At 41.0% G+C, this 14,936-nt stretch overlaps 2 protein-coding genes across 2 annotated transcripts; one reads left to right on the top strand and one right to left on the bottom strand.

Annotated features, from left to right (window-relative positions):
• Nucleotides 1-292: 292 nt before the first annotated feature.
• Nucleotides 293-9,159, bottom strand: azi2 (5-azacytidine induced 2). Its single transcript, XM_012820445.3, has 8 exons — nucleotides 8,996-9,159; nucleotides 7,862-8,081; nucleotides 7,305-7,421; nucleotides 6,939-7,038; nucleotides 6,365-6,498; nucleotides 6,068-6,129; nucleotides 5,237-5,367; nucleotides 293-2,933 (listed from the first exon to the last, which is right to left on the bottom strand). Exons 2-8 carry the CDS (start codon nucleotides 8,072-8,074, stop codon nucleotides 2,560-2,562), a joined length of 1,131 nt encoding a protein of 376 aa, XP_012675899.2. The 5' UTR covers nucleotides 8,075-8,081; nucleotides 8,996-9,159; the 3' UTR covers nucleotides 293-2,559.
• Nucleotides 9,160-9,178: 19 nt separating this feature from the next.
• On the top strand, nucleotides 9,179-12,805 carry LOC105893963 (zinc finger CW-type PWWP domain protein 2). Its single transcript, XM_031576801.2, has 6 exons — nucleotides 9,179-9,460; nucleotides 10,010-10,347; nucleotides 10,453-10,615; nucleotides 10,712-10,832; nucleotides 11,062-11,174; nucleotides 11,352-12,805. The coding sequence occupies exons 2-6, from the start codon at nucleotides 10,049-10,051 to the stop codon at nucleotides 11,484-11,486; spliced, it is 831 nt and encodes a 276-aa protein (XP_031432661.1). The 5' UTR covers nucleotides 9,179-9,460; nucleotides 10,010-10,048; the 3' UTR covers nucleotides 11,487-12,805.
• The last annotated feature ends 2,131 nt before the right edge of the window (nucleotides 12,806-14,936 follow it).

Raw genomic sequence — 14,936 nt, 5'->3', positions numbered from 1 at the left:
TGCCGTATTGACCAAGGCATATCGTCTGAGGCATTTCCGTTCAACTCAGATGAATCTGCACCGTGGGAATCACTGCTCCACTCACCTGAGCTACAAAGCGTACCATAACCGCTACGTTCGGTGGACCCCTAGAATATAAAAGTTTGAATGTTTGTGTTAGGATGATCTGTTTCCTTCCACCTTGCATTTTTTACTTTTTTATTTTTCGATTTTAATAAATTAAAGGGTTATATAATATGTAAATAATGCACACATGAGTTTCATGATGTGAAAAGAATCATTGCAAGCACGCTGACATTCATTCGTTTATTTAATTTAAATCATATTTACAAACAGTTTTCGGAGTGGTAATCCTAAAATATAATAATCCTTATCTACTGTACATTGCATTTTGGTTTGCAAATCTTTTGTAAGAATATTGAATATAATCACTGCTGTAACTGTAAAAAAAACAACAACAAAAAAACCTACTTTGACTTCATCTTGGACTGAATATAAATGGTAATCTTTTCAACTGCACTGTGTGCTTCATACATTTCTGACTAGAAGACAGAACTCCAATCACATGAGGTGAATATGCCTGCCGGAACGATAATAACCCTGTTGGCGATACATGATTGGAGTGTCTATACATCGGCTGTTCTCTTTCTTTTTGTTTCCAAAAGGAAATAGACCTACAAACGCACCCGCTAGTCTGTCTGGGTAAAGCAATGGTTTCAGGTACAAATTGGAAGCATAACTGCAAAGTCAGGACAATGTGGAAATATGGTTTGACAAACGATGAGGCAGCAGAGGAGTTTTTATAAACCATGGGCTGTACAGAGTCCCTCCAACAAATTCAACTCCTTCCATTTAGAGATTTTTTGTATGTCATGGTCAGTCACCATTTATTTGATTGCAAATCAATTGGTAGATTGTGTTGAGGACTGCATGCATCCCATGTGATTTGTTGTCAATTATGTCCTGTATATTCCACTGAACATGCAATGTCATGTTCATTTGTTTATCTTAAATGTTGATTCCAGAGCAGCAAAGAGTCAAATAATAATAAGTCAATTTTAAAATTGAACAGACAAATCAATACCATACCTTCAATAACACAGCACAGACCTTCACATACTTGAGCACTATCCCTGTTACAGGCCACTGTAGGCACAATGTACATACGGTGGTCTGCCATTACACGACTCAGTCCCTTTCACAACCCTTCCCTCAAATTGTGACCTGCCTTGGACACAAACACACAGCACGGTCCTATGAACAAGTCCCTTATACCCTTCCTCACCAAATCTGCTTGTTTCTGAAGTTCAGAAAAGGGAATAATTTCACATATTCACTATTTATATTGTTGCTGAGAAAACAACAGTTTTTGCATTTCTTCACAAAAGAATACAAATAAATTAAAATGCACATTATTATAGGGATAAACCACTCGAGTTTGAGATAATTCATTCCTAAATACCCAGTGATTTTTTTTTTTGTCAGTTTAGAAGATAGGAAATTTTCCCACGAAAAACCAATTTATGTCTCCACCCTTGGTCAAAACCAGAGTGGTCAGCTTGTGCTATCTAAAACACTACGTAAAGCATCTCGTTCAAGTAACTTTGCCCAGGGATGGAACAGCAAGAGTTTCTTGAACCATTCAAAGATGATGATCTTCATGATGATGACAAGACAGTGGGACGCTGAGGTTTTCCATAATGTCCCCCTCAGGAACCATAAGGTTCAGCCTTCAGTTTGTGAGCTCCAAACGGTGCCTGTCCGTACAGGTTCCGCTCACTAAACTCACTGTCAGGCTCATTTGAGCTGCTGTTAGTCGGCGAGCTGGAGTCATCTCCTTTGACATTCTCAAGAAAAGTAAACCATTCTGGGGTTTCAGTTACAGATTCTTGCTTTTGTGTGTTCTACTCTCTGCCAAGGATGACCCAAAGCAGGTACAGGTATCTTAACGACAATAAAATGGCTCATCAAAATTGGTATGTTAATTACCAAAAGCTCAAAAGGTGCCCACGATTATTGTTTTTTTTTTTTTTTACAGCAGATAGGAGTGAGCTTTTCCCTTAACACATAAACGATTATTAAGAAGAAGCCATCATTACAATGTATGGAAACGAAGATTTTACACACACATACGTACAATATTTACACACACTGGTGAGCCCATGTATATGCGCACACATGTACAAAGTACACACTCTCCAAATCACACACACACAGACATACACACACACGCACACACACACACACACACACACACACATTCACCTCTCTGTCTGCACGGTCTCAGTCCTCTCAAGCTCGCTGCCCTTTGGTGTGTGAGATCGTGTCTTGTCATGTTCAAGTTCTACAAAGCCATCAGGTTTAGCCCAGTGTGGGAGACCAAGAAGCGGGTGTGCGGGGTGAGTCAGGTTGACGGGGTGGGGGGGGAGGCTTGGAGTCCGGAGTGGCAGAGGTATGTCTTCCCCAAAGTCCTGGGAAATCAAAGAGGTGAAGGTCTTAAGGCAGGCTGGGTGGGTGTCTCTAAAATGGGAGTGGGTGATGGCCCAGGGCCTCTCTCTCTCAGTAAGGCTTGGCCCAGTCAGCAGTGGTGCCCTTGGGCTTCGTGCCCTCCCAGAAGAGGGCGTCGTTGGGTCTAGGCGGGCTGGGGATGGACCAGGAGCTGTCCTCCAGAGAGCCCATGCGCTGGGAGGGTGGCAGTGGGTCCGCCGGGCTGCCCAGCGGAGCGGGCCGGGCAATGGGGCAAGGCCTCTGCCAGCAGTCATCCCGAAGGCCCTCCAGCATGGCAGGGGGCGCCGCAAGGGGTCCGGCAGGGGGGCAGGGCCGACCCGTGCTGGAGGGGAGCGGGGGTGCGCTGGGAGGGCGAGGCGCGGTGACCCTCACCGTCTGGGTCTTCTCCACGTCATCCAGACACTGCACGGGCACAGTTGAAGCAGCTGGCCGAGACAACAAAAACATTGTTAGAATGTGATGTGCAAACTGAGTAACCTTAAAATAAAACCTTAAAATAAAACCTTAAAATAAAAACACATTTTAAAGCAGGGGACCCCCAACTTAGTTCTATACCAACAGCTTTAACAACTCATGCTCATTTCAGAGCAACATTGTACATCTTTCACTTCAGCCACCCAATCCTCCATGATCACAACCGACGGTCAGGACCAATCAAGTTAAGAACAGACTGCCTATGTGCCTACAAACAAAGAGAAATAGAAAGGAGGTCTTATATTTATAACACTGAGTATCTGCCATGTCCCCTGCACATGCTCCAACTAAATATTGTGGGCCATTGTGTCATTATCGTTGAAGACTTGGACACAAGTGTGATCTTGTGCGATTTCATTTTTTGATTAGTCCTGCCAAATGAAAAGTATGACAGTGCTGTCAACGCTGAAGCTTAGATGAAGAATGCTGCTGTAGAAATGAACAGGATAGAAGCCTACATGAAGAATGATGCTGTAGAAATGACCAGGAGAGGACAGAATAGAAGCCTACATGAAGAACGCTGCTGTAGAAATGAACAGGATAGAAGTCTAGATGAAGCTGGGAATGTGACACAAAACCAGATGGAAAGAGTCCCAACGGCTTGGGGAACTAATTGGCTCCTTCTGAAGAAGTGGAGAGTGGAGAGAGTGAGAGAGAGTAAAGGAGAGAGAGTGAAGGAGAGAGAGTGAGTGAGAGAGAGTAAAGGAGAGAGAGTGAGTGAGAGTAAAGGAGAGAGAGTGAGTGAGAAAGAGTGAGTGAGAGAGAGCGAGTAAAGGAGAGAGAGTGAAGGAGAGAGAGAGAGTAAAGGAGAGAGAGAGTGAGAGAGAGTAAAGGAGAGAGAGTGAAGGAGAGAGAGTGAGTGAGAGAGAGAGTAAAGGAGAGAGAGAGTGGAGAGAGTGAGTGAGAGAGAGAGAGAGAGAGAGAGAGAGAGAGAGAGAGAGAGAGAGAGTGAGTGAGAGAGAGAGTAAAGGAGAGAGAGTGAAGGAGAGAGAGTGAGTGGAGAGAGTGAGTGAGAGAGAGAGAGAGAGAGAGAGAGAGAGAGAGAGAGAGAGAGAGACCTGAGTCAGTCACACCACCAGCTTTCGTTCACAAGTCCCCCACTGCTCCTCCAACACGATGGGCCCACAGGAACTCACAGCTGATTGAGATGTTTAACTCAGGAAACCAATTCTCTAACAAAATGTCAAACACTAGTCTGTGGATTCTGCAGAATGGCCAAGTCATGACAGTATCGATGTAAGGCTACCTATAGTGCCATGTTTTCTATTATTACCAGAACCCACACAAACTACACCAATACATACCCAGCATCCACACAGATAAATTGGCATTCTCAACACAATGCAATCTTTCCTCGTCCTCCACAGTGTAACTTCATCTCTCTCTCTCTCTCTCTCTCTCTCTTTCTCATCTATCTATCTATCTATCTTACTCCCTTTCTCTCCTCTGAGCACATCAACCTCATTTTAGAAGTGGGGGGTGGCGGTGGGGTGGGAGCACGCAGAAGATTATGTAGTCAACCTCCCAGAGGAATAGGGATATTCTATAGCTCGGAATAAATGCATATCAAACATTCCATCTTGTACCACACAACCTGCCTGTCAGAAGCATAGGAACCCACTCACAAATGTTCTGGAATAAATCTGAAGCCTGTGTGTGTTTTTTTCCCCTGCTAGTTCTAATTTACACCTCTTGCGTATCCACTGATGTCATTACAGGCATACTAACAAACAGATTGAATGGTATCAGCAGGACCTATATTATAGACAGGAGATGGAAAGGGAATCAGATTATTTGATACTGTATTTTTTGATTGTATAGCCCAGATATTAATACTGCATGGTCCAGTGGCTGCAGCTAACAGGGGAATGGGGAATTGAGACATCAGAGTTTCAGAGTTCAGTGGCTTTGTATAGTACTTCCTTTTCAGAGCTGGTACTCATTTCAGGAATAGATTTAAACACAATTTAGGTATGATTTAGTCAACGTGTGAGAGTAATTGTGGCTGGATAGAATCCAAACCACATGTTAACAGTACACGCGAACAGCAGGAAAAGGACTTCCTTCTTTCCATTCTTCAGATTCAAACTGATCATTCTTAGGTATGTAGATGGAAAGTGTTGCCAAATTCAAACATTCAAATAAATGCATTGTAAAACGTACAACTCATTCTTCTAAAGTAAAAACTAAACTAACCAAAAAAAATAATAATCTCAATATAGTATTGCCCTCTAAACACATTGTGTGAACTCACCTCTTTTGTTTGCTTGAAGAAGGGGTTTGTCTTTGAGTTTCTTCACCAGTTCCGTCTGTGATTTTAACACAGAGTGCACGTGGGACATCTCACTGCATAGGTCTGCATATGACTTCATAACACCTGACTCCCTGTAGGAAAAACAGTCTCAGATTCAGTTCATCTGTCTCTTAAAGTAAATCATCTGTTGTTATGGTTGGTGACGGATGTCTGTAGTTGTGCAAATGTAGTCTAATTGAAAGCTACATGGTGGACAAAATGTTAATCATCGTTAAACCCTCATAAAGCTGGTAAATTGATTTGCAGTGCCATCTGGTGGAGACAGAGCTGTAACTGCAAGCAATGAAAGCAGAGGGTATTGTTTTCTACATCTTATCTTGTTTTGATCACTAGGTTCAAGTGTCACTGAATACAGAATCATATTGAAAGACACTTAAATGGTTTACTGTTAACTGAGAAATAGTTAACAACGTAAACAGTTGACATTTTTTACAGAACATATACATTATTTACAAGACAGTCTCCCATTGGTCTGCACTACACAAATATAAGGATATGCCAGTAAATAATTGCAAAGTGTAGATACAAAAGTAATCCTAAAGAAAGAAAAGAGGGAGATATCTAGACATGTAGATCAAAAGCACAATTAGCTTCTCCTTTATGTCATGGCTCCCTCTAGTGGTTCATCACCCTACCTGCATGGTAAACAACAGTCAATACTGTATACATACATATACTGCACATAAATGTCACCATATAAATGACCACATACTAAAACATTATATCGCCTGAATGACTCTATGAACAGGCGAAGTCAGGCAAATGCCTAACCTGTTGTTAGTTGGCCCCTCTTCAGTCTGTTCACTACCAGGGGTCAATTTGCCGAGGCTGTTCTGTTGGAAGAGAACAAAAACGGCACTCATCACAAACTGTGCACGCTTGAAGAAGCACAGAGAATGTCAAACACACACAAATGTCATGGCGTGAATTTCATTATGTGTGAGTAACATATCAGTATCCATTGAGCCCAAGTCCGATCCAAGTTTGCTCGCTACACATTACCATTGCTTTCAATTCTGAATGAAAAAAGGAAAGAACAGAACAAACAGAAAGACGACTTCTCCCCACCTGGCCTTTCTCCTGTAGCCGCCTGCACTCCAGCTGTGTCCGCTCCAGCTCCTCCTGAAGGGTGTGGATCTTCAGCTCACTGTTGACTTTATCCACCTCCCAGTAGTCGGGAGCATTTTTCAAACTCTTCATTACTGTAGGTGAACCACAAGCCGAGCCTCAATCGTTTACACATTACTAACACATTAGATCTATATGAAAACAAATCTCTTATCCTATCAAATCTTACTCTATCCTATGATAACATTTTCGTGTTGTGGCAGGCATTAACCCAGAGAGTATTAACTAAATGACCACAATGTGACCTCCAGTTCAAAGTGTGATTTTGAGCGATATTATGGTAGCCTAAGTGCTATGCAAAGCTTTCCTGCTCTTAAGCCTACAGCAGGTCGACAGCATCTTATATAAATGCATCAGAATATTCGTCAATTGCCTGAACACACTTATCCAACAATGTAACAGTGCACAGTCAGTCGAACACGTAAGACTTGGCAAACTAAATCTGAATGATCCCTCTCTCTAACGGCAGTGATCAGTTGTTTGTGTTTTGTTGGCCTTGGGGGGGGCTTGTTACCCTGGCTTGTCTCCAGCTCTGTCCTCATTTGCAGCAGTTCCAGCTCTCTGGCCTGCAGCTGGTCATTGAGCTGCTTCTCACTCTCAGTCTTTTCCTTCTTCTGATACAAGAGAGAGAGACAGACAAAGAGATAGTTAGACACGAAAGACATATGACTGGATCTAAAACAGACAACTTTTAAACACATGATTAGATCGTGAAGTTCTGTTGTCTTGGCAGTTCTTTTAAATGACGGAATACACATATCTATGCTGTTGTAAGTGGCAACAATGCCAAATATCCCTGAGAAAAGTGAGCACAAAATACACAAAGTAATGACTGATGTTTCTTGTGTTGGTCATCTATTTAACAGACAGAGTCGAGTACCAATTTGTTGAGCTCCATCTGCAGGTCCTCCTTCTCTATGTAAATCCCCCGGTAGGCACTAAAAGCCTTGTTCACATACTGTGGTCCCTCTGTTGAAGGGGCCTCGGGCCTGAACAACTGTAAGCGGATAAGAAGAAAAAAACATAATGGGACATAAGCAAACATGAACTATGATATCTTTACATTTTTATGTTTACATTTCATGCTATGAGCCTTAGCAACGACACACTGAAACCATGCCTTTGTGTTTGTGTAACAAGCTCCTAATGGGGTCATCATTTTAAAGAAGAGGCTATCAACTAAGTAGTTATGTCTGCACAGGAAGGTATAAGATCTAAGCACCAGCGGCACTCCTGGGAATCTGCTTAAAAGCATTCTCAGCATCTGTACAGGAAGCTGAGTGAGAGGGTGTGTCATATGTTAGTTCTGAGGTCATATCTGACTTGTTAGGGTAAATATGACCCCGTCCCCCACCCACCCTCTCCAAAAAAAGATCAACTATTTGATTTAAAAAAAAAAAAAGCACCAAGACTGAAAATCTCGCCACTCATTCTGACCTTATCTTCGAGCTGTTTGACTCTCTTCCTGAGAAGTGTGTTCTCTCGCTCTGCATCCCGCAGGCGCTTTTTGATGTCCTCGTAGGCTGTGACGAGGGCAAAGTGGGAGGCCACAGACTCGTCCCCGGAACATACTGACACAGGGCTTTCAGTTGGCCCATATGTTTCATGCTTTAGGATGCAGATGTCATCATCCACTGCAAGGGGCTCCATGCCAAAGCTAGAGTAAAACAGATCTCAGGTCATAAATAAAAACATGTTGCCCACCCTGACCATTATAATTATGCTGTGACGTAGATACCATGAATACTTACAACCTTACTCTGTCAGTTAACGTATTTATTTTAACTATTCGAATGATCTGCACTGTAATCTATTGGGATACTGGTTTAAATGCATGCACTGTCATAAAATAAGGGATGACAGTTGCCAACTTGAAATCACCTGTTAGTTAGGCGAGTTAGTTAGTCTGACCACTGTTACAACGTAAGTTGTTACAACATTACCGGGCTAACGTGAATAATTCACGAGGAAAAGCCTTGCGCTTTTAACACTGTTTCACTTCCCCAAAATTCCAACAAATGTAACGTTCTCAGGATCTCGTTCTTCTACGACGCAAAAGAGAAAGTAACTTTGCCCAGCGATGACTCCACAAATAAACGCTGAGGTCAAAATGTCCGTAGTAACAAAGAAGTAAAGCGGATTTGTTGCATAGTCATAACGACTTCAGAAATGTCATTCCGCGATTGCCATTCGTGAGACCAGAAACGTGTCCACTGTACTGTTCGTTCCGACACCTGACTGATATTAGCTAGCTCCACACCTGAGAGTGAAGATAATGCTAACTAGCTCTGGACAAAGAGATTCATGTTGCTAGCCCAGATAACGTTAGCTGACAACAATGTAGTTCAGTTATTACTAACAAGGTGCGCTCTCCTTTTACAAAGACTGATGGCACTCAGTGATGCCGGAGATTTCCAAAGGCCTCTTGACAACATTGGGAAATGTGGGAACATTTCAAGTTAGCTACAACATGTCAAGTTAGCTACAAACTGTATCGCATGTATGCAATCTGGTTAGCATAACATATTAGCTTGCTAACTACCATGATGTGAAAAAGACATTGTGACATACCGTATGGAAATTACTTGCGCAGGTAAAACGAATGATAACTGTCAAACATCCTTTGATAAACCTTTCGTCACAAACTGAATTCCAGTAAAGCGAAAGTGGTTATCGCTCTTGGTTGCCAATTCTAAACACATCCACAGCTGTCATTTGACAAAACATAAACCAGGAAGTACATTATCTTCGCTATTTCCGGCGGAAGGATAAGTAATTTATTTGCATTTTTGTGTTTTTTTCCCCTTTATTTCTACAGGCGTTTAATTTGTAGTCGTTCAAATATTAACATTACCTTATATTAAATTAAATACGGTTAAATCCTTTTTTATTTTGTATTTCTGTCAATCATGTACTACAATATGCCACGTCACAGAATCTCATACCCATAACCTTCACACTCTTACATTAAAAAGAAAGCTAGGTAGCTATCAACACACTTTTTGTTAAACCAATCGTACCTAAAGAGAACCAGAGGTAAAACTCTTCGTCAAGTATTGATGAAATATTAAGGTTTTATTATTTATTATATATATAATATATATATTATAACTAAATATTGCTTCACGTTTTTGTCTGTAGCTCAACAGAAAGAAAACGGTTAGCGATAGCTGACCTTTTTTTTTTTTAGAAAGACGGTTCATAAGCGAACTTAGCTTCTAAGAATAGTATCCTATCCTAGCTAGCTAGTACCTTAATGTCAACGAACTAGGCTAGAATATTATTTTAGGACCTATCCAATACAATTATTAATTAGATTAAAATCCTCTCCGCAAGTTAGTTAAGTTAAGCAAAATGTTAAGTGGCTAACTAACCTAACGTATGCTAGCAGTGATATCATTCACTGATTTTAGGCGATAGTGTATGGTATCAAAGATAGACAATTTTTAGTCATGCAATTTAAGTATTTTAAATGTTGATGAATGTGAGCAGTGCATCAAATGTCTTGCTACAGCAGAGTAACCAGAATAAAAATGAAAGGACTGAAGATAATTCAATGATTTATTCAATGCTCACACATTACAGGGTTAATTGAATCAAGTCGGTCTGCAAAACAAGGACCGAATGGATTATTTTGACCACATTGCTAGTGAGGACGAAACAGCATACCTCTCAAGATGGATTTGGGTTCAGTGTGAATCACCAAACTGCCTGAAGTGGAGACATATTTCAAAACATGATGAATTGGACCTGGATAAGCCATGGTTCTGCCACATGAACCCAGACCCATTTCTCAGCCAATGCACAGTGCCTCAGGCTTCAAGCTACAAAGACTCCGCTCTTAGTAGGCAGGGTCTCCGGGTCATCTACTCCCAATTACCTGCTGGAAGCTTGGTTCTGGTAAAAGCCAGTAAGTGGCCATTGTAAGTACAACAAAAATGCCTAAAAAAAACTTTACTTCTGTGTGTGTTTTGTCATCATTAACAGTGTTAAATGGGGACGTTGTATTTGTGTGTATCAATGCACAGGTGGCCAGCAATACTGAGCCCTGATCCCTCCTATGATGAGTATGTGACTCATGATACAGATGGGAATGCGGTTCAGTACCATGTCGAATTTCTTGGGAGTCCTCACACAAGATTTTGGGCACTAGTACCCAAAGTGGAGCTCTTCCGTCTGCTGCCAACTAATGTGAGAGTCATTTAAAAGAGAAACCTTATGTACATATTTTGCGTCGTTAGGAGACACATGTTCAGTTGTTGTTGTTGTTGATGTTTTTCCCCTAAGGCCAAATGTTTGAAGGGCGCCTTAAAGCAATCCTATAAAATAGCCATGGAGGAAGCGATGCACATTCAAGACATGACTTGTGAAGAGAGACTTAAGCTGTGCCACTTTAAGCCACAAGAGTGTGAGTTGGTACACATTTAATTTCATTACCTTTTTTTAGGACAATGTTCATTGTAAATGCTATGTCATCTGTACAATGAGGTAATGTCTTTGTTTGAAGTGTTCAACATTTCTCACCAGTAGGTCAAAGGTTTTGACATGTTTGGATTGTGTTCATTTATTGTGCTCACAGGTCACACTCAATTGTCATGACACTGAGAGTGTGTCACTGTTAATCTGTGTTAGTGTAGTGCTTTTCCAGGCCACGGGACTACTGACATCAATAGAGAATATGATAACGGAATGTGCTACGGAGTCCCAATCAAAACAGTCGCACAACAGCACCACCAAGAGGCATGGCAAGGTACTTTTTTTTTTATCTTCACCTCCGAAGCTGCCCCTAAGCTATAATGATGACCATTTAGCGCAGTAGAGGTCCATGCCAGTGGTCCTCATTGTATCTGTATTAAGCTTATGACATAGACGATCATCAATTATAATTATCAATCAGCTAAAATGGTTCTTTTTGTTGTACACAAAGATTAACCAGGAAACAAGTGAAGATGGCATTGGTGACATTTTGGTCATTGAGGGATTCAGATTTGAGAGTGCCGCTTCAGTGGAGGAGTTGAGACAGCTGGATCGCAGACTAATCAAACTTAACAGTCTGAGTTAAGAGCCCTATTCTCATTATTAAAACTTAAAACCTTCTTTATTTTTTATGTGTTAGGTTTAATACTCATGTTATATTTTTCATATATACATTTATTTTATGTATTATTTATGGATACAGTGGTAGGTACATACAACATTACAGCACTTCATTCAGTTTCCAAGATAGCTTACATTCGTTCATTTAATTGCAAGATGGTTTCATTATGCAGCTTTGGTCAAAGCAAACTTTTTACATTAGACTTTGTGATCGCAATTTCCGGTATTTAGGATAAAATATGAAAAAGCTGTTCAATTTGTTGGATAAGTATTGACTGCACTGCTAAGATGCTCAATGTTGAATACAATGCGTCAAATTAAGTCAAATTTGAGTGAAATGAAATGTAGTTGTTGTATTAATCATTTCACATGACTGCCTCTACTTCCTGAACATACTAAATAATACTATGCATTATCGCAGAAGTGTATCTTCTGTCAAGTTCAAAGTTTTCAGTTGATTCATGTTTTTTCTATATTAAAGATTTGTTATTGAAAACACACCTCATTTTGTGTCATAAATCCCATTAACTGTGATGGACTGGAGTCAGAGTTCGTTGTTCGCATTGCTGACACTGAGATCTGTATAGCATTAGCATTAGCACCCCTTAGTGGTGAAGGAGATGGCCTGTGACAGGCAAGCCTGCACAGATGGTACAAGGCATAAAGATATGCATAAACAGAAAGTAAAGAAGCTTCCTATTTCATCCCAGAATAACTACATTCTAAAAAAAAGAAGGAACAGTTTCTGAGACTTTGTTTCTTATAATTGCAGTGTGCCAAAAGACCCTTTCGCCCACTTAACAGTTAAAAGCATTCCAGCAAGATTACAGTCCGCATGAACAGTAGTTGCAAAACAGTGCTGGGAAGGCCACGATTTTTTTTTTTTTTAACAGGGTGTTGGAAGAAGAGTATTTTATAGCTGTGTATTAACATTTGTTGAATTCACAAGTTCCAGTGTCATGTCTTCTAGCAGTTGAAGCTCAAACGCAAGTGCCTGTCACATACTTGCCCCTGTGAAGTTAAGGCCACAGCAGAGCAATCGCCTCATCCTCCCTTCACAAGGCAGAGAGCAGCATGTATAGAAGAGTGGAGACAGTTGGGTTGATAGACACTTATGAAAATATACTGTCGACCTAAAACCAGGCCTCAGGAAAGTGTGTTTACTGAAATGCTTGACACGTTAAGAGACTAATTCTAACATGATGAGGTAATTTAACCGCCACAAGATGGTGTCAGTGTGGTGCAAAAGTGACCAGAACTTGATATAATTATTATTTAGCTGAACTAATCAGTTGATATTGTTTACTAATATTTCATTAAATTATAATATGTTGTTTTAGGATTTTACTAGGTCGCAACAATTCAAATTGCTTTGCTTTTTCTGACATCAATCCCATTAAGCCATCTAAATGCTGAATACTGTTGGTCAAAATCATTGAGTTTTTGAAGATTACAGTCTTTAAAATGTGTCTTCCTTAAACTTTAAATGTTGTAAATTGTTTTATGTTCAGGTTGTTGTGCATAAGATCTCCAAGAATGACATTTAATCTGATGGTATTTTTTAGGGATGGTGATCAATCAGAGGACAAGGCTTTACTCTTGCATCTATTCACAGAGGACGAGAGTAGTTTCACAAAGTTGACTCACTAGTCTGAAAAACTCAGAACGTAGTCTCACAAAGTTGATATGTTTGTCTCTAACTAGTTCAAGGAAGTCTTAAGATTCTTATACCAAAATTGACATAATTAGAACACTTCATGACTTGACAAGTACATCACCAATCATGACTTGACAAGTACATCACTGCAATTAGTTGCAACAAACATTCAAACATTCAAACTACACCTGCTATCGTAGCATGTCGCAGATTCATCTTCATCAGTCGTCTCAGTTAGATAATCTGTCTCTGTATGACGGTGTATACAAGAACAGTGAGCTAACCATATCTCTGGCTCAGGCTCTGTCTGCCAGCCTAAACAAGAGAAGAAGGACATATACACAGAGAGGATATATCTACACTTCTGCACTTGGCCCCGATACTGGGACAGGAGCATGTCTCCAGTATACTCTTGCTCAGTTATCAGATCATGAATATAATACATATATAGCACGTATACATAAAGCACATTTTGACAAAAAGAATAAAACTCAGAAAAAATCAGAAAATTCATCCCTGTCAAATCGCAGTATATTAACAATGAACCCAGACCTAATTGTTGAGTTTTTATTATTTCACACAAGATTTGTTTCAAGCCTTGTAGGAAATAACTTGCACAAATCTGGTGTCTTAACATAGCAAGCACAGTAGACAAATTGTTTGGGCATTTGTATCTTCCTCACAACTAGAAGCCAAAATGTGCAGCATAATTTAATAAGAAAAAAGATACTTTTCACATTCTCACAAATTCTATCATAGTTAATGTTCATGAAACTATTAACCCTTGTTAAGCGTAGCCTGTATGACTAAAGTGTTAAGTCATTGAATACAAACCCTCTCTATTTTTGATGCTTACCAAGCCCTGGTACTTCCTTCAGGAAATTAGTTTCTTGTCATTGTGTAATTCTTCAGTGGCTTTTTCTGGTTGGAAAGACACAGTTGACCTTAACACCCACGTCTTATTCAGCTTCACCTACTCCTAGTGCACACAGATGCCCAGACCCTTTGCCTTTACAAATTTAAAGAAGCGTTTTGCAGCCATAATTGTTGTGCCTTGCATGCACTAGTGAAATTAAATTAATGAATATTTAAATTAGTGAATAAGTATCTTAGTAGTTTGGTTAATTGTAAATAATTTACACTGTTAAGACTGCAGGTGTTCAGCATTAAAGACCTATGATCCAACCGTGTGTAACTTCTGCTATGCGCTCCGGCCTAGTCCTAGGTGGGGGAGGGGTGCTATGCGCTTCGGCCTAGTCCTGGGTGGTGAATGGGTGCTATGTGCTTCGGCCTAGTCCTGGGTGGTGGAGGGGTGCTGGTAACGGCGGGAGCTCTGGGGGGCAAAGGGCTGCCTGGCCCAGAGGCCTGAAGCAGCTGCAGCTCGCTGTGACTGCAGCCGGTCCCTCCTGGGGATTCTCCAGCCCAAGCCCTCTCTGGGTGGAGAGAGCAAGAGGCGGGTGAGGCCCCGGGAGATGCCTAATAGGCAGCATCGCTTTTCCCTGTTTAACTTTAGCCTCCAAAGCCACCTGCATGTCAGTCATGGCTGGACCGAAGAGGCCTGTTGGGGAGATGATGGGCTAATCCAGAAAATGCACTTCATGTCTATATCACCCCTGTCTGGCAGTTTGAGCCACAGGTGCCTCTGTGCAACCACTGGCCCATGGATTGAACGGGGCAGCGGCTCAGGACCCATAATGTAGTGTGGATATCAGCCAATATCTCCTCCATCCAACATACCTGACCTCCTCCAACTTGACC

This window comes from Clupea harengus, chromosome 11, assembly GCF_900700415.2.
Source record: "Clupea harengus chromosome 11, Ch_v2.0.2, whole genome shotgun sequence".
NCBI lineage: Eukaryota > Metazoa > Chordata > Actinopteri > Clupeiformes > Clupeidae > Clupea > Clupea harengus.
This window is presented reverse-complemented; position numbering and strand designations above follow the sequence as displayed.

Excerpts from the sequence above, each read along its gene's own strand:
- azi2 (XM_012820445.3), bottom strand. The coding sequence starts at position 8,074 with ATGGAGCCCCTTGCAGTGGATGATGACATCTGCATCCTAAAGCATGAA. Across the intron at positions 6,499-6,938 it reads AGAGCTGGAGACAAGCCAGG|TAATGAAGAGTTTGAAAAAT; the intron begins GTAACAAGCCCC and ends GTTCACCTACAG. Across the intron at positions 6,130-6,364 it reads GGCTACAGGAGAAAGGCCAG|AACAGCCTCGGCAAATTGAC; the intron begins GTGGGGAGAAGT and ends CTCTTCCAACAG.
- LOC105893963 (XM_031576801.2), top strand. The coding sequence starts at position 10,049 with ATGGATTATTTTGACCACATTGCTAGTGAGGACGAAACAGCATACCTC. Across the intron at positions 10,348-10,452 it reads AAAGCCAGTAAGTGGCCATT|GTGGCCAGCAATACTGAGCC; the intron begins GTAAGTACAACA and ends ATCAATGCACAG. Across the intron at positions 10,616-10,711 it reads TCCGTCTGCTGCCAACTAAT|GCCAAATGTTTGAAGGGCGC; the intron begins GTGAGAGTCATT and ends TTTTCCCCTAAG.